This window comes from Cryptomeria japonica, chromosome 6 (assembly GCF_030272615.1).
Source record: "Cryptomeria japonica chromosome 6, Sugi_1.0, whole genome shotgun sequence".
Classification (NCBI taxonomy): domain Eukaryota; kingdom Viridiplantae; phylum Streptophyta; class Pinopsida; order Cupressales; family Cupressaceae; genus Cryptomeria; species Cryptomeria japonica.
Window position 1 is genome coordinate 385,616,985 of NC_081410.1, and position 23,834 is coordinate 385,640,818.

The 23,834-nt window shown below is 36.9% G+C and overlaps 1 protein-coding gene across 5 annotated transcripts in view; it reads right to left on the bottom strand.

Annotated features, from left to right (window-relative positions):
• The window catches only part of LOC131067372 (uncharacterized), a 177,591-nt gene that overhangs the window by 91,355 nt on the left and 62,402 nt on the right, over positions 1 to 23,834 (bottom strand). For all 5 annotated transcript variants that reach the window (XM_058002341.2, XM_058002342.2, XM_058002338.2 and 2 more), the window contains one exon: positions 6,434 to 6,505. In XM_058002341.2, the coding sequence (XP_057858324.1) occupies positions 6,434 to 6,505 (72 nt within the window). The remainder of the gene's footprint in view (positions 1 to 6,433; positions 6,506 to 23,834) is intronic.

Consider the following 23,834-nt stretch of genomic DNA (forward strand, 5'->3'; position numbering starts at 1 on the left):
TCATTTTCAGCTGGCAACAATAATTGTTTCTTCCAACCATCCTCAAAAATGTCAAGGTCACGCAAAGTTAATGAACTGTTGCTATTAGGCATATGAAAATTAGAACTTACTTCATACTTTTCAGCAGTGTCTTCATGGCTGCCCCAAATCTCATGTGCCTCTTCTTCACTAACTTTATAAAAATGCTCAACAGTTGTGGATCCAAATCAGCAAAATCACTTGGTTCTTCACACAATAAGGGATCATGTGATCCATCATCAATCTCTGAACGGACTTCACTTTCACATTGTTCTGAATCAAACAAGCTCAAGCTAAAATCAAAATCAACTCTCTCATCATTAAGGAGATACATGTGTTCATTATTAATTGGTGATTTGAAGGCAACAAAATCCTCAATATCAGCATTCTCATTTTGAACCATCTTTATTTCAACCTCCCCTTTTGTAACATAAACTTCATATGATCATTCATAAATTACCTTTCCAATGGTGTCATCATGGGAATCAAGTCCTTCAAAGAAATCATTTTGGAGATCAGCAATACTTATCTCTTGAAACACCCCTTCATCTTCTTCCAGCTCTATTGCCTTCGTTTATTCTTGCTCTTATCATCATTTGGCTGCGATAAGCATGTGATAGAAGTTAATAATTCACCTTCTTTGTTGTTCCCATGTATGTGACTAGGTCTCCAGCTTCCTGGCATGTGAAACAACATTTCTCTCTTCTCAATTGGTTTTTACTCATGTTAGGAGGTCCTGTAACCTGTAAAACACAAGAAATCAATTCACCTTCTGTCAATTGATTTTTAACTTTCTAACTTTTCAACTCAACCAATCTTCTTGACAACTCATGTGCTGTAGGTGAGACATCCTACTCCCTCCTCCAAATGGCCAACAATTAGATACTGCTTGGAAATTTCATCATCCTCATCTAAAATCAGAGACAAGATAGTTTGCATTGCCTATATAACATTCTCTGCATGATATTTTCTGGTTTTGACAAAGAAGCATTGAAACATTTTGAGTATTAAATCATTACATTTGAGATCAAGCATCACCATACAGGATCTAAATTTTAGAATGGTTTCTAAGATGTTTACCTCTTCTCAAAATAAGGATGTCTGGTATCATCCAACCCATGGAAACTCTCTTCAATGAGCTGGAATATCTCTTTCATTATGTCATCTATGTGCGGTACTTCAGGAGCTGTGATTCTTATGATTTCAATGAGACAAGAGGTGACTGCAAATCTTATGTCTTTAACTAAATGTCTCATAATCTAGGGCTGGACTAGCACAATCAATGGTGCTTTTGTTGCCCATTTCAATACCTCACAATCTAATTGGTCCGGTTTTGATAAACACATATCCACATTTCTTTCAACCTTTCAAGAAGAACATCTTTTAACTGATATGGAGACTCAAGTTTCTTCCCAATGCATAAAGGTTACTACTCACATCCATTACTTAGCAAAAGGCTCAAAATTAATTAGTTTGAATGATTTACTGAAATGTTTTGTTAAAGGGTCCTTGTCTCAATTGACCATCTTCTCTAACTGAAATCAATAAATAGGCTAGAAGGTTCAACATGGCTCTAATACCACTATAATAACCCCTATCAATTTGCACCCAATTTTTCATACTTTTATCCACTAAGCATTGGGTCAAACAATTTGAATGGAGAGTTTTCTGATTTCCGAATTTATTTGATGCAAAGTTTTCAAGATTCTCACACAACATTCGTAAACATTGATATTTAAAGTAAAGAAGGTTACAGTGATTTTATTGAAAACAATATTCAAGCTTCAAACAATAAGTTGCTGCTATAACAGTGCCATTTCCATTTAATTTGCTGATATATACATACAGCAATAACACAAGAAATTTTTTACCTTTTCAAATTTACAACAGCATACAACTTTTCCAACAGTCCTTACTGAAATTAACTCCTAGCACAGGCTGATTCATATACCACAGTGTCCTCTCACATGTCACAGTGAGTAATAGTTCACAGTGCTCAGCCCAGCAACAACTTCCGCTACAAATATTCGACTATGCAAACATCTGTGTAAAATAAATGCAACCCAAAATGGCATTGGACAGGGCCACAACCTCCCTTGAACAATCACACCAACCACACAAGAAGGTCAACTTCAAACTATGATTCCCACGCCTTAAGAGTCTTCTCACGGATTAGTCCCTTTTGTAGACAAAGCCTATGCCTAACAAGAAGAGATATAGGCGGCAAGAAATTAAAAGGTAAAATATTAGCTTTATTAAATTGCCTTTTACCTTTTTCGGCGTCGGGAATTTCCTAGCAAGTCACTAAGGTTTAAATGGGGAATTTTCGCAATTTTTTCTGCAAAAATAAAAACCACAAGTCATTGAAAAAATTGTGAGTTTTTGACCAATTAAATCAGCCAGGGTTTTGCCTCTAAAGAACTCGCAAGTCAGGTGAGTTATTACAGAGTTTTTCAAGCTTTGGCTAACCTCCTCTTCCAAATGCTTCTCTCCTTCCTCTTTGTAGGTTTTAGCCAACCATTATCCATCCACCTACACATAAAAATAATCTCATCTACTTCTCCCTTCTATATAATCCTTCTAAACAAAATTACTCTACATCTATCTCTGGCTCATCATGTCCATGTTTTTTTTGTATGTTCACAATCCAAGATGAATCTAGATCCAATGACCTCATTTGCATCTGCATCCAATATTCTGCATAACAACTCCTCCTTGAGTGAAAAATCTTCCTCAAGACTCAACTAAATCTGCATGATGGAAACAAACAATTCATCCAGCAGTTCCTTCTTCATTTTTCTATCCTCCCTTGATCATGATATCCTCTTTCTTATCTCCAGCTACCTCATGTCCTATATCTCCCACTTCTACTCCTTGTACTATCTTAGGGTACTCATCCTGTTCTTCTTTTGCACTCACTACACCACATCTTGCAACAGTTTCATGTCCTCTAAAGGACATACTATTGTTGCATTCTCGCTGCCAGGTTGTTTCTCCATACCCTCCATGATGAGGATCTTTTCTTTAACAAGTTGCACGAATTCTCTTTTCTCCTCATGTGTCGCTCATCTATTCTAAAGAACAGAGATGACCTTCCACTTCTCCTCTTGGATCGTCCACTGCCACTATGCTTAAACACCTTGAACAGATTCTAACCTCTCAACCATTCTCTTACCAATTCCAACATTTTGCCTTTCAAGAGCATCCATTCTTGCTCTTAAGATTTTCAACATCTCAAGAGCCCTCTCTACATGAGCCCTTTCTCTTTGCTCCATGAATGCAAATTTCATTGGCCTCCTCAAGACCACCCTGATTCTCCTTTTTGAAGATATCTTCACACACACACTTACACACCTTGACCCCTAGTTTTACCTTCAAACAAGCTGCAGATGTCCACATCCCAAACTTTCAATGGAATATGTAGACTTGCAAATCCTCCTCTTCCGTTCGTAGACATTACCCAATACTCTTTTGTTGAGGGGCATGCAATCACACTTCCATTGAGGACACACCCTTTCTAACATCAACCATTTTGTCACACTGCTCTATACAAATGCATGCCTTTCTTGCACCTACAACAAATCCACTAGAACCTCACAAGACACAACTCTGCAAGTAAAGCCTAGCTATGATCCAAATGATGCAGTCTTGGTAACGGGGACAACAAAACAACCATCTAAACCTGGCAACCTACAAACTCATCCATAGATTCGTAATACTCTTTTGTTGAGGGGCATGCAATCACACTTCCATTGAGGACACACCCTTTCTAACATCAACCATTTTGTCACACTGCTCTATACAAATGCATGCCTTTCTTGCACCTACAACAAATCCACTAGAACCTCACAAGACACAACTCTGCAAGTAAAGCCTAGCTATGATCCAAATGATGCAGTCTTGGTAACGGGGACAACAAAACAACCATCTAAACCTGGCAACCTACAAACTCATCCATAGATTCGTATGTCATATACAGTTTCTCGAGATCTCTACAGAAACTGAATGATCTAAGGCCTCCAAAAGTGGTCCCCCTAGGTTTAAGTAGTGATCCTGCTCTGATACCATGTTGAAAATGCCAAGTTTCAAAACAAAAGCACAGAGAGCAGATTGTTTTCATATATCAAATATGAAGAAACTTACATATTTATACATCAGGCACACCCATTGCTTGCATGTCAACTGTCAAGGCATGAATCATTTCATCTAAAGGTTGACACATGATCCTTGATGGCCCTAGCTTGCTACATAGAATAAACACTATAGTTTAACACGTGTTGTTTAAAACCATCAGAATTGTGGACCAACTCAATTTGGGAAAAAATAAATATAACTTATGAAAAAGTCACTAACCTCCCATGAACAGATTTGTGTCAAAATATTTTCCTAAACCTATTCCAACAGAATTTAAATTTTTTACATAGTTGGGAACATGCCGTCGGAAACTAGATTATGAATGTTTGCCCTAACAATGCCATTTTTTTCTGTAAAATGGGGCCTTCGAAAAGGGTTTTCTAGAAATCTACGCTAATGCAATATCTGGTAGTAATAAGTAATGCAAGACTCCATGTCCAAGCAGTAAGCAGTAGAGCTTCAGAAATGGATAATCAAACAAAAATTAAGGAATGTGTTCCTTGTAATCTGATCACAGTGTGAATATTTATAATATGAGTATAAGATGCGTTTCTTAAAAAAGGATTTGGGAAGTGTTCTAGCAAATATGTATTACACGATTTACGTCACCTTATTGGGTGGAGATGAAGTTATTATTGTGTTGAATAGGAATGCATTGCAAGTATACCAATTCCCCTCTTGCCAAAGACGTCTATTCATTTACATTTCTTGTGTATACTTTCTTTCCCATAAACACTTGCTATCTCTTCCCCAAAGTACTGTCAAGAAGTTTGCAGGTGATTGTCTTGTAGAGTTAGAAATAGCCTTTTCATAACTGTCCACAAGACATTAAATTAACGTGATGGCAAACAAGTTAAAAAGAGAAGAGGCAGGTACAACTGAAGCACTCCATGTACAGCCATTCCCAGTCAACAAACATGATGAGAGCATCTTGCTATCCACATGAAGACTTCTGACTTGTTCCCATGAGTCAAGGTTAGAATTGGATTTGAATCACATTAACTGAACCTCAATAAGAGTTCTCATGTTTTTTACAGAGAATACAGGAATTTGAATCCCAACTTATTACCCTCCTAAAGAAGTTCTGAGACTCTGAAGCATATACAAACTATCTGATAAGTACTAGATGAAGCATGTTCCCCTTCATGTGCACCCCATACGATGATGGTCTCCAACCAGGAAGTCATACTTAAAAGCCCTGACTTTTAATGAAATTTCCATGTTAAGAAACAAGTACTTCTATTTGGTGAAGTTACTGTTACACAGGATCAAAATAGATTAATTCAAACGCCATGCCTGCTAATTTTTCAATTTATAATCTTCTATTTTCCAAACAACTTTGTAATTGTTCTCAGCTGCTTTATCTCATTTAAGAAATTTAAAATTTTCCAATAAATTGACACTTAAATGATTAGAGCACTAGGATCCTGCATATATATTACTTCATATCAGTCAGCATACTGGACTTTTTGTATTGTCAGTGTTCATGGTATATGGATTACAATGTATATCTTCTTGATGACAGCCAAGCCTAATATATTACACATTACTTACCAAAAGATATAACTTGGACATCAAACATAGAACGATAACCTAAATACTATGATGATATTGGTGACACACTCAAAAACTAACAAATAATAAATTTGCTTAATGATATTATATGATCAACCATAGTTACAAAGATCATCAAAATATTACAAGAAATTGTAATAAATCAGAAATCACTCAGGAAAACAGTTTTTTGAACTGAAAAACTCTGTTAAATGTTAAACTCGCTGTCAACAGTTTTGACCATAGAAATCATGATTGAACTGTGTTTTTTGGCAGTTTTTTTAAACTGTATATGGTTATCTTTTTCATTTTTTCAAAAAACCTAACCCAATATTTGTTCATTTTTCATAAAACCTAATTTTAATCCAATTTTTGGTCTGATCAAATCACAATTTTTGAAAAATATCTCTATCTTTTGGTTTTCCTATTTATTCCTCATAACAACTTTTGCTACCATGAAATGAGCAATGCAAGACATAGAACAACGAGTTGACTTGGGACCAAAACATGACAATATTTCCTTTTAACATTTATTTTCTTACTTGAAAATATAAATAAGTAAAAACAAATATAAGAAAACTTTAATGCCTATGTTATCCTACGAATGATATCGATAGTAATGCCTATGGGTGACTCAAATCATCATAGGATTGTATAAATGGAACACAATGCAGTTACAAGATAAGAAAATATTAGCCCCAAGGCAAGCATAAAAATGTGTACATACCTGTGTGGATTGAAATCTATACATAGGAAATGGATATCCAATAACAAACCCAACCAAAGAGAATTGATCCACCTATTCAAAAAATGAAGAAAATCCCATAAATAATAACAAGAATATTATTTAGAACAATAATTCAGAATATCATGAAATCTTATAGTTCAAATGCTTTTAAAATTCCCCAAATTTCGATTTCAAGGTTTCAAACATCAATGGTATGCTAAATGCTGCCTAAAGCAGCAAAGTTTTAAAAAAATGTAAATTTCAAAAAAGTTAAGTAACAGAACCCTCTTAAAATCTCTCCAAACTTTCTATCACACTCCATATTACATGCAGTTTTCCTTCTAGTTTTTCCTGCAAATTTGTACTGTGGAACAATATATTCCTAGAAGATATAGATGGCGTGGCAAAATAGGGACCAAAGCGAACCACATGTGAACAAGAACTTGCCAGTTAGAACATTATAGTTGACATAGCAGCTAACAAAAACACTAACAATTCAGTGCCTGAAGAGGCAGCATCTTAGACAACTCACTTTCATGATACTCGATTACAAACATTTTTCCCGTTATGATATGCATTTTGATTGCTTGAAATGTACTTTTTTACTATGAAATGGAAGTTTTTTTGAGATTGTCATGCCCCCACTGACTCAATTACAAACATTTTTCCCATTATGATATGTATTTTGGTTGCTTGAAATGTACTTTTTACTATGAAATGGAAGTTTTTTTGAGATTGTCATGCCCCCACTGACTCAATTACAAACATTTTTCCCATTATGATATGTATTTTGGTTGCTTGAAATGTACTTTTTACTATGAAATGGAAGTTTTTTTGAGATTGTCATGCCCCCACTGACAACATTACATCACAGAACCAATTGCAGCATTACTAACTAAAACCTAGGCTTCAAAATATGAAAATAATAATTTTCCATGTGGAAGATGAACCCAGATAAAAAGAACAAATAGTTTAATTAAAAGGAGGAGCCAACCAGCTAAGGATTTATAATTATCAAAAAGGGCCGACTCAATATGAAGATGAACAAAAATCAGATTAAATTGTGTTAGGGCCAACTTGTTAATATTTAAACTGAATTAAAATTTATATGTTTAGCCTCAGAGCCGACACTCATCTCAAAAATGACAAAGGGATGTGTATTTAAGAGGTAGAAAGGTGCAATTACCTTCAGGCAGAAATCTCATTATTGAATAAGACAGAAATTAAGAATAAGGAAGGGCGATCTGGTAGTTTAGGAGACAAACAACATACAGCTGCTATAACTAAATTGACCCCAGCAGTTGGGTATCATTTAAGGATGCAATTAAGTTTATAAACAAAGGGCAGCAATTGAAGAGACATGTCCATTGCCTAGAAAGCAACACAACCCAAGCGGCATTTCTCCTCATAGAGACATTAAGATATTAAATGGACTACAAAAGAAAAGAGGCAGCATACAATTAGAGCAGGCTAATTACAAGCAGACATAAATGCAATATTACAGCAGACATAAATACATTATGAAGCAGATTTGGAAGGTCGAATATGCAGACTTCAAGGATATCCCATGAAGGATCAATAAATAATCTGACCTGGATAAAAAAAAAAAATTGACTTAGAATCTGGAAATAGTATACATATAAACAGAAATCTGATACATGGCTGGCAGCCTCAAACTAGTAAGTTCATATATGTTATGAATCAAGGAAGACAGATTGAAGAAGTACAATCATAAGCATTTGATCCAGAAGAGTCTTCACATTCAGATATAAAATATATTAACCAGCAGCCTAGATATCTATATAAATAGTGTTGTCTGAAATATAATGCATTATGTCTTGGCTGAGTCGTTATTGCAGAATATTATGTTACTACAGTTATATCTGTTCCTATGGAGCTGTTCTTGTTATAATTATGTCAATAGAATAGATATAATGATTCCTCTAAAGCTAAACCCAATCTGCCATCCCGTTAAAGAGGGGAGATGTAGGCATATAAGGAAAGCAAGTAGCCAGGTTCCATTCGAGTTAAGTTAGGAGGCCGAATGATGAATGTATTTCCGTGCCCCTTAGGAGGCTGAATGATGGATGTACTTCCGTGCCCCTTAGGAAGCCGAATGACGGATGTACGTCCATGTCCCTGAACTTGATGGATAGGCTCAAGGTGCCTTGTATGATCTTCCATGGGCTTCATAGTGTGGATGAGTCATTGGGTAAAGCCTCAAAGGTAACCCACATGTATTTATGATTATTAGGATGATGAATAGATTTCTATTTGTAACTTGTTGGATTATATGTTTATCTTTTGATAGCTAATTTGATTGCAGGATCTGAATTAAGACATCAAGTCAGCAAATCATATTTCTAAATAGGGGACATTACAGAGATGCTTCATTCCTCATTTAGGTATTTTAGGGCAAATTGAGTTAAACGTTAAACCCTAATAGGGGACATTACAGAGATGCTTCATTTGATATATATTAAATATGCTCTGTTTGTTTCATTTTGTTTAACATTCACACTTTAACTATTTATTTGGTAGTAAATTTAATTATTTTAATATGGTGCGCCTTTTATTATTATTATTATACCAATATGAGGTTGTTTAGATGCTTCTAGGCAATGTGTAGATTAATAGTTGCCCTTTTCTGGACTAGCTAAGATCCCAGTTCTATGTTTTTATTTAAATAAGCAAAAAGATGTTGCACTAATTAAATGATATACATTGATATTAAAAATCTGCATGGCTGAGAACAAAGCATTCAGCTAACATACAAAACAATGAAGATCCCAAAGGATGCTACAAAAATAAAAGACTAAGAAAAATGGACACCTAATAAACTTTGAGGTGCTTTACCAAAAGTGAGGCTGCCCAAGAAGGATCAGTGTGGTACTTGGTTAAAAATTCTTTCAAGTAAATAATCTACATTTCAGTGAGGGATGAATCAGCAGGCTCTTGTTCAATATTGTTTAAGAGCCCCAAAGAGTTGTCAATGGGTGCACCCTGAGCCAAATAAAACTTTGATGTCATGAGAACAAGCCCAAAGCCAAGTCAAAAATTTCTAATGGCCTTCTGCCCCTAGATTCTTCTGAGCTGATAACCCAAGCTAGAGCTGCAATCATCTCTTGCAGTAAGCTGACAATGAAGCACAAGCATAAGTATGGCCATTGATCTCATATAAAATCATCTAGAGTTCTACAATGGTGGTAAAAATAAGTGCAGATATAAAGTAGATCGCCTTGAGTGAGTTTTAGAGCAAGGAAATCTTTTAAGGGGCATTGTAGAATTATTGTTATGGTCCCTAGTGTTCTTGGAAGCTATATGCTAGCATTTAGCTTGTAATTCTTTAAGATTTTGATTGAGATGCATGGCCCCAAGTTGCTGGAGTTTTCTCACATTTTGTTACCGTTGGGTAAATTATTTTGTTTATCTCCCTTTGTGTGAGTGTTTTCAGTCATTTATCCCCTCAATTTTCTATTGTGATTTCAAGCACTTAAATAGCTTCACAATTTTGTCTTTTGTAAAGCAAAACACTTAAATAATCATGTTATGAGCTGTATTGGTGAGCTAAGAATGCTATATCTATCACAATTTTTTTTTGTTGATAACACCTGCTTTAGGTCCAAGAACCATGAAAACAATTGGTGCGAAACCCACAGTTTGAAACAGAAAAATATATATTATCCTCAGTGTGGAGGCAACCAAAGCATAATATAACCCTATCAAACTAACTTTCTACCCAAAAAGGCCAAAGCCCATATACTATATTCCCTACTCTGTAAAAGAATACTTGAGAAACAAGCCACAAAATAATGGGGTTGGCACAAATTACACAGGCCCAGACACCCCAACACACACATTATTACACATAGTGCATACTGAATCTTCCATATTTGTCTTCATCTCCACCACCATGCATCCTTCTTCTGAAACAAAACACTACGAACAAAAAACATGGATTGCCACCTCCAAAGGCTCCACCAACAGCTCCGAAACTCTTATTATCCATCGCAACAACTCAGAATTCACAAATCCTTGTCAATGAAAGTAATAGTAGCAAACTTAATTTCTTCCATAAAAAAGGGAGCTAATAGAGCTTCATATTGAACCTTATTGACAAAGCTTGGTATATTACTAAGAAATTCCTCCTATATCTCCTTGTTGATAGTTGGGGCAAAGCCGTAAAGCTTCTTAAAAAAGTTTTTCCTTCATTCTTGATTACCTTCTCATCCTCTGCGACTAAGCTCAAAGGAAGTTGCCTGAAATAATTCTTTCCTTCATTCCTGATTGCCTCCACATCCTCCATAACCGAGCCCAAAGGAAGCTGAATTTCATTGTTCTATTACTTTTCCTTCTTAAATTTGTAGTCAAATGAAAAAAATCTGTGTTGTGATCTCCTCTCGTTAGCTACTTAATTCTAGACTTCTGTTGCCAAAATATTTCCTCCATTGTTAAGATTCTTCCGTGTTCTTCGATTAAACCATTCTTAGCAATAGCAGCTTCCACCTTTTTCATGTTTGATTCCCTCCTACTTTTGTTTTCAAAAAATGTTCCCAATTGTTTCTTTATTCCAACCTATCTTCTGCCTTTTGCTTTCTATCATTTTTTTGTAAAGTGTGTATTTGTTGAATCCCTTCTCTTCCTTTCTCCACCAGCCCTCCTATGCTACATTAAAATCAAGGTGTTCATACGAAAAATCTTCCTTTTCAAAAGGAGCCTTCTTTGGTTTCCTTTTCCTATTAAAATGAAGAGATATAGGACAATGATCTGATCCTCCAAATTGGACAACATCTAAGTGAAAACTATCAATATCAAGTAGCCATTCCGAATTCAACAAGAATCTATCCAATCTACATAAAATGTTCACATCTCCTAATCTTTATTGTTCCACCTAAGCCAACAAGTCTTAGGTTTGATGTCTGCTAACAAAAGATCCTCACTAAGCTTCTCTTACTCCAAAGACTCTAAATTTGAGTGAATCCTCCCCCCCTTGTTTTCTTCTAGAACCAAAACGGCATTAAAATTACCTCTTGCTATTCAATTCCATTTGTTATAGTCTTGTCTAAACTTCCTTATGTACTCCCAGGTCTTATTTCTATCTCTTTCCAAATTCAGACAATGAATATTTGAGATAATCTTTGATTATTGTCATAGAATTTCTGAAACTGAACGAGAGACATGAATGATAACCTTCAATAGTCTAAAAACAATACTCCATAGAGTAGCCAAACCTCCCACCATCTCCTCAGCATTTGTCACAACACAATCGCCATTTCTCTGTAATCTAGCAAGCAGTTCCTTAAAACTCACATTCTCCATCTTTATCTCTTGAATGAGAATTATGTCAAGACATTTTATCTTAATTAGCCGCTTTATCACATTCTAGTGTAAAATCTTAATTGATTCTTCCTACATGGAGGTGCACAGCCCCAAATTTAACAAATTTTTCCATTAATGCTTGAGTACCATTTTCTAACTCTTCCAAAGCCTTCTTGGCTTTGGAAGCCTTCGTCTTTCTCCAATTATTATTCAATCCTCCTGCATCAACAAGAATGAGTTTTTTGCCCACAAATCTCTTTCACCTTGTTGTGCGTTGCACACACTCCCTGTCGCCAACAAGGGCCCCCTTTTAATTTTTGGGTCGCGTCCTCGTTGAGGTCCCTAGTAGCAAAATTTTGGTAGATTCTGGGAGGGAAGATGCAACATTGAAGAGGTTGGAGTATTAAGGAGGTGACCCTACCCAAGTTTGAGCTAGGTCTGAGTCCTAGGTCCTGGAGATTCCATAACCTGAGAGTCGATCGCGATTTTGTTCGCAAAGGGAAGATGAATAGGGAGGGACTTGTGAGCGAATTGTTTAAAACTAAGTCTTAGATTCGGCCTCCAAAGATAAATTCGGCCTAAAAAGCCAAAGTGAGAGACAAAAGGGGAAAGTTGGCTTCAAAGACCAAATTGCGAGGTAAGGACATTTTTTTTCCTAGGCAAAAATCCAAGTCAAGTCCCTCTAAAACTCAAAAATCGGCCTTATAGCCTGAAATGCAAGGATAAAGTTTCAGAATCAGCCTTGTAGCCTGAAATGCAAGGATAAAGCTTCAAAATCGGCCTTATAGCGCGAAATGCAAGGTTAAAACTCAAAAATCGACCTTATAGCCCGAAATGCAAGGTTAAAACTCACAAAGTCGGCTTGAAAGGCCGAAATACAAAATTCAAACACTTAAAAATTTACAAAGTGGGAGACAAAACTTGCAAATGGTCTCTAAACCCGAAATTCCACTTAAAAGTTTCAAAATCAGCCTCTAGGGACGAAATGCGAGATAAAGTTTCAAAATCGGCCTCTAAAGCCGAAAGACGTCTAAAACTCTCAAACTGACTTTGGATGCCGAAATAACAAAAGTTAAAAGAGCTATCAAATAGGCTTCTAGGGCCAAAATTCAAAAGTCAAAAAAATATCGTCCCCCTCCAAGCCAAATAACACTTAAAATGAAAAATCGGCCTCCTAGGCCGAGTTAAGAGATAAGGCTTGCGAAGATGCCCCGTGGGCCGAAAATAACAAAGAATCCAAAGTAGCTTAAAAACCGAAAAGCTCGCCAAAGTTTCTTCCAAGCCGAAGTAAGTTAAAATTGCTGAAAATGAGACCAAGGGTAAAGCTCGCAAAAGTTCTTTTTAAGCCGAAAACCGAGACCGAGGGTAAATATCGCGAAAAGTTGCTTCATAGCCGAAATAAGACTGAGATTCAAATTCGCGCAAGGAGGTCAATAAGCCGAAAATCAATCGAAATGAACTCCATTTCACATTTAGCCAGTGGAGAGATCGCTCAGTTTCATCCAAATGGCCGAATTTCATCCTGAGTGAAGGGCCGAGTTAAGAGAATTGCACAATTCATTTCAAATCCCGCGTTCCTTTGCTGAGGAGAGACGTATAGGGGCCCAGTTAAGAGAATTGCGCAGATCAGTCGCAAAAAGCTTCAAATTCGTGCAATCTCCATCACTTAGCTGAAATAGGAAGAGAGCTATTAGGCCCAAAGCACGAAAACAGAGATAAAATTGGCACTTGTCATTTTTGAAAGCAAATCTTCCATTCCAAAAGAGTTCCAGTTATGCAGATTGACTTTAGAAGCCGAAAATTCAAGAATACCTGAAGTTAGTAATAGGGGGCCTTTTTTTGTGTATCAAGGAAGGCAAAACGTGCCCTCGTGCTTTCAAATCCGCCACAACAAACTCCTCTCAACATGGGGCTCTCCTCAAACATTTGTATTCGGCAAACTTCCTTCTCACTGCTCTCAGGTAAGTCAGAATCTATCTTCCACATGGTTAAACTTTGAAAGAATCATGTTTATATTGTTTGCCTAGAGTTAGTATGTAACTGCATTATATAAAATCTTGAAGATTAAACCCTTTGGACCAAAATTCATACTTTGGGCCAAAATCCTTCATCTCCTTCACTTTCAATTACTTCAAAAGGCAAGAACATATCAATCCACTCCGAACTATGTCCAAGGAACAAAGATTTTGGTCTAAACAAAGAAGAAAATAGTGCCTATGGGAAATTTCGCTTCGGACCCTTTGGAAGCATCAGGAGTGAAATTTCTCCCTTTGGGTTGATTTCACACTTCTTCCTCTCAAACTACCTTCAAACTTGATCTAACCAATTTCTTCTCACCACAATCAAGTCAATTTGCCATCCATTTAACTCAAAACAAGGTCCTTTAAATGCATTAGGCGAAAAAGAGAGTCTAGCTAAGGATTTCGCTTTGGACCCTTTGGAACGGTCAGGAGCGATTTTTTGCATTTTAGGTCCATTTTCACCATTTCATTGCCTCAAACTACCTTTCAAAGGCAAGAACACGTCAAAGCCTTCCCCACCATACCTTAGAAGTCAAAATCTTGGTCATAACAAGGAGCAAATAGGGGTTATAAGAAATTTCGCTTTGGACCCTTTGGAAGGGTCAGGAGCAAAATTTGTCTTTAAGCACATTTCACGCCTCCTTTCTCCTTTCCTTGCCTTGGATATAACTTCTCAAGCCTTCACCTATCATCATCAAGTCAACTCGCTCTCAAAGTGGCATTTACTTCAAGGTTTTAGTGAGGAAATAAGGTCTTTCAAGAATTTCGCTCTGGACCCTTTGGAAGGGTCAGGAGTGAAATTCATACTTAGGCTCAAATCTTGACTTCATCTCCCACATTTCCTTATCCAAACAAGTGCTTTGCCTTCATTAATGCCTGGGACAAGGATTGGTTCATAGTTTGGGCAAGGTAGAATGCCTTATGGAGAAATTCGCTCTCGACCCTTTGGAAGGGTCAGGAGCGAAATTCCTCTTCTATGCTCAATTCACCTTCTCTTCCACTTGGCTTCGCCTTAGACTCAATCCTTGATGCATTTCCTTCCATAGTAATGCAAATTTACCCAACTATCCAATGACTTAGGTGAAATCTTAGGTCCTTGAGAAATTTCACTCTGGACCCTTTGGAAGGGTCAGGAGCAAAATTTGCAATCATGTCCAAATTCCTCACTTTTTATCACTTCACTTTGTTTCACACATCAATTCTCTCTTCACTACGCCATAAGGACAAGGTTTATGAGGCAAATTAAGACCACGAAGGGAGATATTAGGAAATTCGCTCTGGACCCTCTGGAAGGATCAGGAGAGAAATGTGACATGTTAGTCTCTCCGTCAGGATTCATATATGGAATATAACATTTAAGTTATATTCCATATATATTGTCAGGATGTTTGAGAGTGGTTTCGGACCTCCAAGAGTTATAATGCAAAATCTAGTTTTTAGAGGATTCTTCAATTTTCCAGACTTAGTAAAATTTCAGGATCAGGATGACATTCCAGACTTCTTAAGGCGAATTCGCTCTGTCCTTGATGTAAGGAATGGGACCTAGGAGGACATTATGCATTCAACCAGGGTTTGATTTAGCAACTTGAAGTGCGATCAGATAGTACACAAAAAACACCTTAGGAATGATCTAAATAACCCCTAATCACTCAATTGACCTGACCTCTTGAGGAGATCCACATGACTCAATCCCTCCAATGCAAAGGCTAAGACACTAAACGACTAACAACAAAACCAAAAGGGCTAACCCCAGAAAGCAAAAAGTGGGGGTCCCCATTTGCAATGGGGCAATGTGTGAAAACGTCACGATAGGTAGTTACTCCAATTTGATCTCATTCAGAAGGAAAAGCATCGACCCAAGGTATCCTTTCCTATCTTAGTTGGCAAGATGTTTGAAACATGTCATTCACCCCAAGCAGCCGAGATAGCTAATACAAAATTGCAATTTTATCAAATCGGCACATACAAGCCTAGATAGTATTTTGATCCTCATCATAGGATTCATACAACGGATGGGAAAAAGTACAGGCATACAATTGATCTAGAAGATTATTGGGCTAACCTCACGTATGAATTTGCAGTTAGAAGAAAGATGTGGTCTAAAATGTCAATTGATTTCATTAAAAGGTGCAATGCTTTTCCAGTTCCTAATCAGGTGAAAGATAATGGGGAGTATGTATTGCCCCAATACAAGCAAGAAAAAGATAAACCTGTCCTAGCACCAAATTGGTCACAACCTGGGCTTACAAGTATAAAAACATTAATGAAAGAAGTAATAGACAATTCAAGATGGTGGGTTAACCAACAAATCGACAAGTTGAAAAATTAAAGTGTATCCCTTACATACAATAACGTAGATGTGATGATGATTCTGCTGATGAAGATGAAGCAATGAAAAGTAACGAAGAAAGAAACAGCGAGGGAGAAGTTCAAGTTTCTAAGAAAAGGAAGGATACCACTAACTATTCTCAAGCAAAAAGAATTAGGGGAAAAGAGGTTGCTAGTGAGGAATGTTGACATAAGAAATCAAAAACAAGTGCTACTCAATCAGCCATGAGTACTTCATCGGTTAGAGAACTAGAAATGAATCAAACTTATGTTGCAAAGAACAACTCGAGATTGGAACATGAGATAGAATTTCAAGATCAAGAACAACGAGAGCCCTCTCAAGATCAAACATCCCCAATCATGGATTATGTTGAGGTAATAGGGACAATTGTAAAGGAGAACTAGGGAAATTCTAACCCAAACACAAATGAAGAGCTAGATGAGGTGATCATTTCAGCTTTAAGAGGAATCAATGATGATAGTCAACTAGAAGATATAATGGAGTTATCTACAGCACTTGATTGGTTGAAGGAAAGAATGAATAAGAAGCTAGTAGAAGTTCAGCCCATTGAGGACATGGATGATTTTTTTGCAAGAATTGGCAAAGCTAAGGAGAAAAAGAAAGCAAAGAAGTTCTCCCATATCACAAGAGATAGTTCAAGATCATGTATTCTACAAGTGGCAATTCTGATGGTTGATAAGTCGACAAAGGTGATCACTCCAATAGATTATGAGGTTACAATGCTTGATCTTTGACCAACACCAAAGGAGCAATAATTTCAAGAGTTAAATGATTCTGCCACGGCAATCCAAGAAAGGTTCAACAAAACGAAAGAGAAGAAAGATAAGTTAGAATTGGAAAACATGAGATTGAAGGAGTTCAGACAATGGTTGATGAATCCATTAAGGCAGGAGGATGATACGTTTGTCCCACCAATTTCCATTCCACAAGATTCATTTGAAAGTTTTGAAGCCATGAAAAGTACAATCAAGAAGTAAGGAAGTGGATTCAAAGTGTTTCAAGACAAGCAGAAGAGTGAAAGAGAGTTTTGAAAAGATGGAAGGGTCAATTAAGGAGATACAATCAAAGATGCTAACGTCTTTGGAGGAACTATTAGGTCAGGAATGAATGAGGTAGATGGTTTGAATTTGGTAGAATTGAATGAGATGGTGAAGACCACTTATTTCCGAGGGTTGGAATCTATCAAGGAAACCAGTTAAATGAAATCCTTTCTTTCATGATTTTTGTGAATCATCTCTAGAGACAACAAAGAGAGTGGGAGAAGATCCTTGAACCATACACCAAAGAGTTGGATGTGATGGAGCTACAACTTGATGCTTTGCCAAGTGTCACCATGGAACAGATTGAATTGATTATGACCAGGTTCATTGAATTTGCAAGCAAAGAAAGAGACAATGGACACATCATTCTAGAAATAAGTTTGTTAAAAGATTAGTTGGCATGGAATTTTGCCATTTGTTCTCTTTCCTCGCATTTCGTGCCAAGGAAGGTGTTCAATTTCTATTGGTTGTTCTCTAGTTGGTTGTAACCAACCCTAATTAGGATTTAGTTGTCTTAATCTTGGCCATTGATTTCAAATCAATTTGGGCCCTTCATTTGTAATAAGAGCTCTATATAAGCCTAGCTCATTTCATTTGTGTCATAAGAGACTTTTGGAGAATTGTTGCTGAGATATTGTCAAAATAAATACAAACTCATCGAAGCTTGGTGAGCCTGCGTGTTATTTTGAGTGTTAACATGGTTTCCTATTTCTCAAGTTAATTTTAAGATCATTCTAATGGAGTTCTTTAGTTGAATGAAAGATATTGTTGTTGATTTGTGGTAAAAGATCTCATGTTCATACCACTTGTAATCTGTTGATTGCAAATTGCGGTCCATGGTTAGTCTAAACTTATTACTAAGCCCAACTTCGATTGCTTATGCTCATTGTTCATGTTGTTAATGTGCAAAAGTGATTTGAAAATCATTAATATTCCTTAGAAGATTGCATCATCTTTGTGTAGTTGGTATCCTATGGCAAAACAAAGTATGGTTTGGTTTCACTAGGTCAATAATAATCTCTTGCATTGTTAGGAATAGCTCAGATCTCTAAACCCTCATTCTTTTGAATTTTGTTTCAAAACCCTTTTGTTAGGATTATTTTCAAGAGAATAATTGAAAATCATAAGTCATTTGAGTCTTAGAATTTGGAATTGCTAAGGATTTCCTTGTGAAAGAATTGATCAAGCTAAGAACAATTGCATAAGTCCCTTTGGATACCAGCATATCACATCATTTCAGCTAGGTCTATTCATTTGCAAAGTCAAGACCTGACAAAAGAAACCTTGGAGTCACCTCGTTTGATCACACAATCTAGCATTTGAGGGGTCTTTGTTCAAAATAGAATAGGATAAATAGTATTTTATTCTGAGTTTGAGGTGTCATAAAAAACACATCAACAGCTCCATCTTGAGGCATTGGAGCTGTGGATGTACTCCCCTAGGGTATTTCCAATTAATTGAAAAATATCTTCTAACCAAACCCGCTAAGGTAACTTGTAAAGTCTAATTCAAAAAGGGGTGTCCTGATCTAGTTCTCAGTGCAGATCAAATCCAAGCGTCCATGCATATGGATGTATAATCCATCATTTTCCATAAACCACGGGCCTCTCTTAAGCACATTCTCCCTTTCAAATCATGTCTGAAAAACTATCTGCAAAAATCCTAGTGTCAAAAAACTCATTTAAAGATTAAGCCCCATCCATTTTTGCCTAATCCAAGATTTGATCTTTTCCATGGATGGCTAAATACCAACAAATTTGGTGAACACTACATTCTTCTTCAACTTTTCCACTTTTGTTAAGGAAATTATCCAGGATCCGAATACAAGGTATTTCTGAAATCTCCACATTGACAATACCCACCACTATTCAATCTGATTCATTCTTATTCCCTCTAGTTTCCACTTCAATATCCAAATTCTGAAGAAGTGACCCAAGGGCCAGCAAATCACACCCCTTTGCAGCACCAAGGTTTACTTTGCTTCCTCCTGCTCCTGCTTTTTTTTTGCTATTTTTTCTTTCTTCTGAATGCTCCATTTTTTAATCTATCATAAATATAGATCACTAGCACCCAAATATATTTCTTTACCAGCATCATGGTATCTGAAGTTGTTTTCCTCATTGTGCCACATTAAAGCTTCTTATCTCTGCCTCAAACAAAGAATGCAACTTGGATAGTTGAAGTGAAAATCTGCAATTTCACTCAAATTCTTCTTCTTCCCAACCAGCAAGTAATGAGGCAAAAAGTATCATCTGCTACTACCTTTTCTAGGGAGGCAGCAAGTATCATATGCTGCTACTTAATACTTGCTGCTACGTATGGGTATAGTCTAGTGAAGGTGCACCAATGAAGGGTTTCTTCCCTAATAGCCTCTCAGTATGCACAAGATTTTATATGATATCCATTGTTGCGATCATCAAACTTTGAAGCAACCTATCTCCTCAGTTAGGTACATGAGTCTAGAAACTACAAACTAAATTAATCTCAGCTATCCAATAAAATGAGAACTGGAACTTCAAAGATGAGCAATTCAAGTAGGAAATCACGACAAGTATTATTCATCTAGTATCATTTTTAAAAGTGATATATTTATGATTTGCAAAGCATATTATAAACGTCTACGCACCCATTTTTCCACATATTTTATATAACACCTTGGTTTCAAAGGTACCCATGGAAACCTTTCTGATTGAAAGAAGATTTGCCAAGAAATAAAATCCCATCAATTGCATCATTGTAAGCTATCCATGTCATTTATAGCACTTTTGAAAACTAGGATGACAATTTCATTCTCTTAGTATAATTCATGGAAAGTTTATATTTTTGTAGAAACTTATCCCATGACCATGTAATTTAAACCAAGAAGCAAGAGTGACCATGTCAAGATCAAGACTTTCTTGTATTGCCATTGTCATCAGCTGTTGTCCTCCATAGACTGAAAATAGTGCTTATTTAATTTTATCATATTACTGGACAAAAAATCAAGGTAGACTCTTCCAAAACATTGTCCTTGGCACTGACCTCTAAATGCCAATCCACTTGTGTAGCTTCCTGCCACTCTTTTTAGATTAAAATAACCTTGTTGCAACCTACATAGAAGTGATTAAATATGATATCAACTCAAAATGGCCAAACAATGTTAAGAACTATTTTGGACAAGCATGCATCACTCCTTAGGTGTTTCCAGCATTCGGCAATCATAATCTGGATCCAATAGATCAAACAATAACTGCAATAATCTACCCCTGTTTAAGACAAAAAAATTTGCACCTTTCCTTTACAATTATCTACGACATCATTTCATCAAACCATTCATATACATACTCTCTCCCAAGATTTCAGACTAATTATATATGAATGCCTAATTGAAGGTTACAGTTTATCTTTAGGCATGCTGCTGAATTTGATATTTGTTTTGATAATTATTGTGTAGTTTAAATATTAAAACTCATGAATAGAAGAAGCCATATTTCCAAGGTTGCAGGGGTACACGTCCCCGACACCGGGACGTGCCTTCTGTTGGTGTACGTTTTATCATATACCGAACATTAGAATAAAATATCCAAGGATACTCTATCGTCTCCTGAACAAAATCACTACTTGTGCCAAGATTGAGAGAAAGACCACAAGGCGACTCCAAGGTCTATATGTGTGAATGGGCGACTTTGTGTTGGATAGCTACCTTGATTATGTATGCTGAAATACAAAGGGGGCTTACACTTGACAAATATCATTCACAAGTTGGGACTTAGATGAATATAACAATGAATGCTATCTTTTTTATTTTGAATTTTCAGATTTAACTTCCTCAAAAAATTAAAAAAAAGAGATAAAAGGATTAGGGGTTCAGAAGTTCTATGCTATTTCTAAGCTATTCCTATGAACTCAAGAGACGGTAAAGACTGGGTGAAACTAATAACAACACTTTGTTTCGCCACACTTGGACAACTACGCAAAGCGGGTGCAATCTTCTAAGGTTGTGCTTAAGATTTTTATACTTGTGAATAATACCATCAATCGAACAATATTTACTCCAAGTAAAAGTTAAAGCATCCACATCATAAGCTCAGACTAACTTTACACATTGAATGAAAATCATCCATCCAAAGAAAGTATGAGCAAAGTTTCACCAATCTAAACTATCAAATCCTTCATTCATCTAACAATTTTGAAAGCAAATCTATTCTATTGTTGAAGAAAGATACACAACCATGCAACCACTTAATAACAACAAGATTTCAAGGCAAACACTTGCAAATGAACTTTTATTATTCAAGTAGCTCTAAGCAACAATTTCATAAATCTCTCCACAACAATGAAAATGAGAGAATGAGAGTTTATATAACGTTCTGAAAAATGAATGAAAGGAGGAGATCGATCTAAGATCAACAGCTGAGATTAAGACACCACAACCCTAATTAGGGTTTCCCAAAATAAAATCAGAGACAAATGTAAGCTAGACAAGTGGGGCAAGAAGCTATCTTCTAGGAGGACACATCCTTATCCTTTTGAGCAGCAGAATGTTCAATGAAACTAGACACAATCAGGTCGACCTCCTCCATGGTGACATGTGGCAACATGTTGATCCAGTATTCCCATCCGTCCAAATCATCTGCGCAAGCGACAAAAACAATCTCCCACTCCAGCTCATGTTTTTGGAAGGCATCTCGGATGGACAACAATTCTGATGCCTTAGCCAAATTCCGTTTCAGGACTGGTCTTGTGATAAGGAAGAAAATCTCCTGAATTCTGAGTTGTAGGCTTTCCAACTGCATATCACTTTCTTTGATTATTTCTATCTCAAGCACATCTGCAGCTACAAGGAAGATCTTATCTTGAATCTCTTTTATCTGCTCCTCGGCCTTAGCACTATTTACCTTTACCTTCTCTAGAACTACACTACATGCAACTATTGTCCAATGCCATGCATTAAAATCATAGGCAGCCCCTGCTGCAATTATCTCTTTGTTAATCAATTCCTGTTTATGCATGCCCTTCAATACTCTAAGGCAAGGGATAATCCTGTCTTGAATGTCCTAGAGGTCAGTCCATGCTTCCGCCATGCTTGCAATTCTGGAGAGTAGGAAGGAAGTCTGCCCATATGTTAGTCTCGATTTGTCCGCAAATGTTGATGATGCTTCTTTTCCATTTGCCATCCATTCTTTGGCTTCTCTTGTCGTCACCTTTTCTTCTTCTAAATTTCCAATTGTTTCTTGTGAAGGATTCAAGAGTAGAGGAGGTGATGCATCGCCCTGATTGAGTGGTTTAGTCAAGTGCTGAATTTATTCCCTCAGGCGCTCAATTTCCCTTTTGTATTCTCTTTTCTTTCCAATTTCCTTGTCTAACCTCGCCCTCATGGAATCAACTGAATTATACAAATCTTCCACCTCTTGACCTTTTGTCATTGGTCCCAAAATGGTGGTAATCTTATATTTCGAAGGAGTAATATCCTCCTTTGACTTGTCTACCTTCGGTTCAACAATCTGAATTGTACGGTTGCCTACTTCATCTCTCGGGACTATGGAAAACTTTATGGCGGGCTTCTTTATAGCGACCTTCCCTAGCCTGGCCAAGAAATCGATCGTGTCATCTTCTTCTTCCTGAACTTCTACTAGGGCTTTTATTTTCATTCTTTCTTTCAGCCAGTCAGGAACTTGTTGACGTGTCTGAAATCACATTGCTGCAAACTCCATACGGCCAACGCAGAATAGAATAACCAGCTGAGTATCCTATCCTCTCTTGAGATAAGGAAGTCCCTAATGCTATTTTTTATATTTGATCAGACGGGACAACCTCAAGGTTTCTTTTGTCAGGTCTTGACTGTGGGATCTCTCAGTGGCTTGATGTGTTTTTGCTGGAAACACAAGGGGACTTTAGATTTGCAACAAGCTAGTCTGCTGTGATTCTCGAATTACGCAATAAAGAGCAAAAGGAAAGGGTTCAAGAAGCCTAAGGACAAGGATGATAACAGCTGATGCAGTGGGTAGACATATTTCGATAAACCAGTTCTTGTTTCGCCAGAGATACCCTCACAACTAGACAAAAACGGTGCAAGCTCCAAGGGATGAAGGATTTTCAGACCGAAGACACCCGTTTTAGGCACCCAATTCTGGCGCAGCCTAAGACGAACACCCACAGTTGAACTAAGCACAGTTTGGGTTCAAACTAACCATGCACAGTGACCTACAATCAGCAGACCCCCAATGGTATGAACCAGAAATGCATCAAATACCCCTCCACACTTCACCATTAAAATCCCTGCACTCTAAAATTAACCAGCTGAAAGAAACCATGCAAACAGACCAAAACAAAGACAACAAACACCATATTTCAATGTTCATATATTTTCTTCAGCTGCCATTACAACAATTTCTGCAGCAACTCTATCCTACTGCTAAGATCTAACCTATTCTAACTCTAAAATCTAACTATCTAACTGAAATCTCTAACCCTCTAACAATCTCCAATTATCTAACTGTCTAACTCTTTACAAAAGAAAGGCCTCTGCCTTTTATAGATATTACAATTTTGAATCGAAGGCTAGGATGGACTGCATCCAAGGGTCCTGATCTGCCTTCCAGAAGCTGGCAGCTTTAACCCATGCTGAATTAATTCTTAGTTATCCAACCAGCAACTATCTCAACTACCTGCCACTATTTGGCTTTAATTCA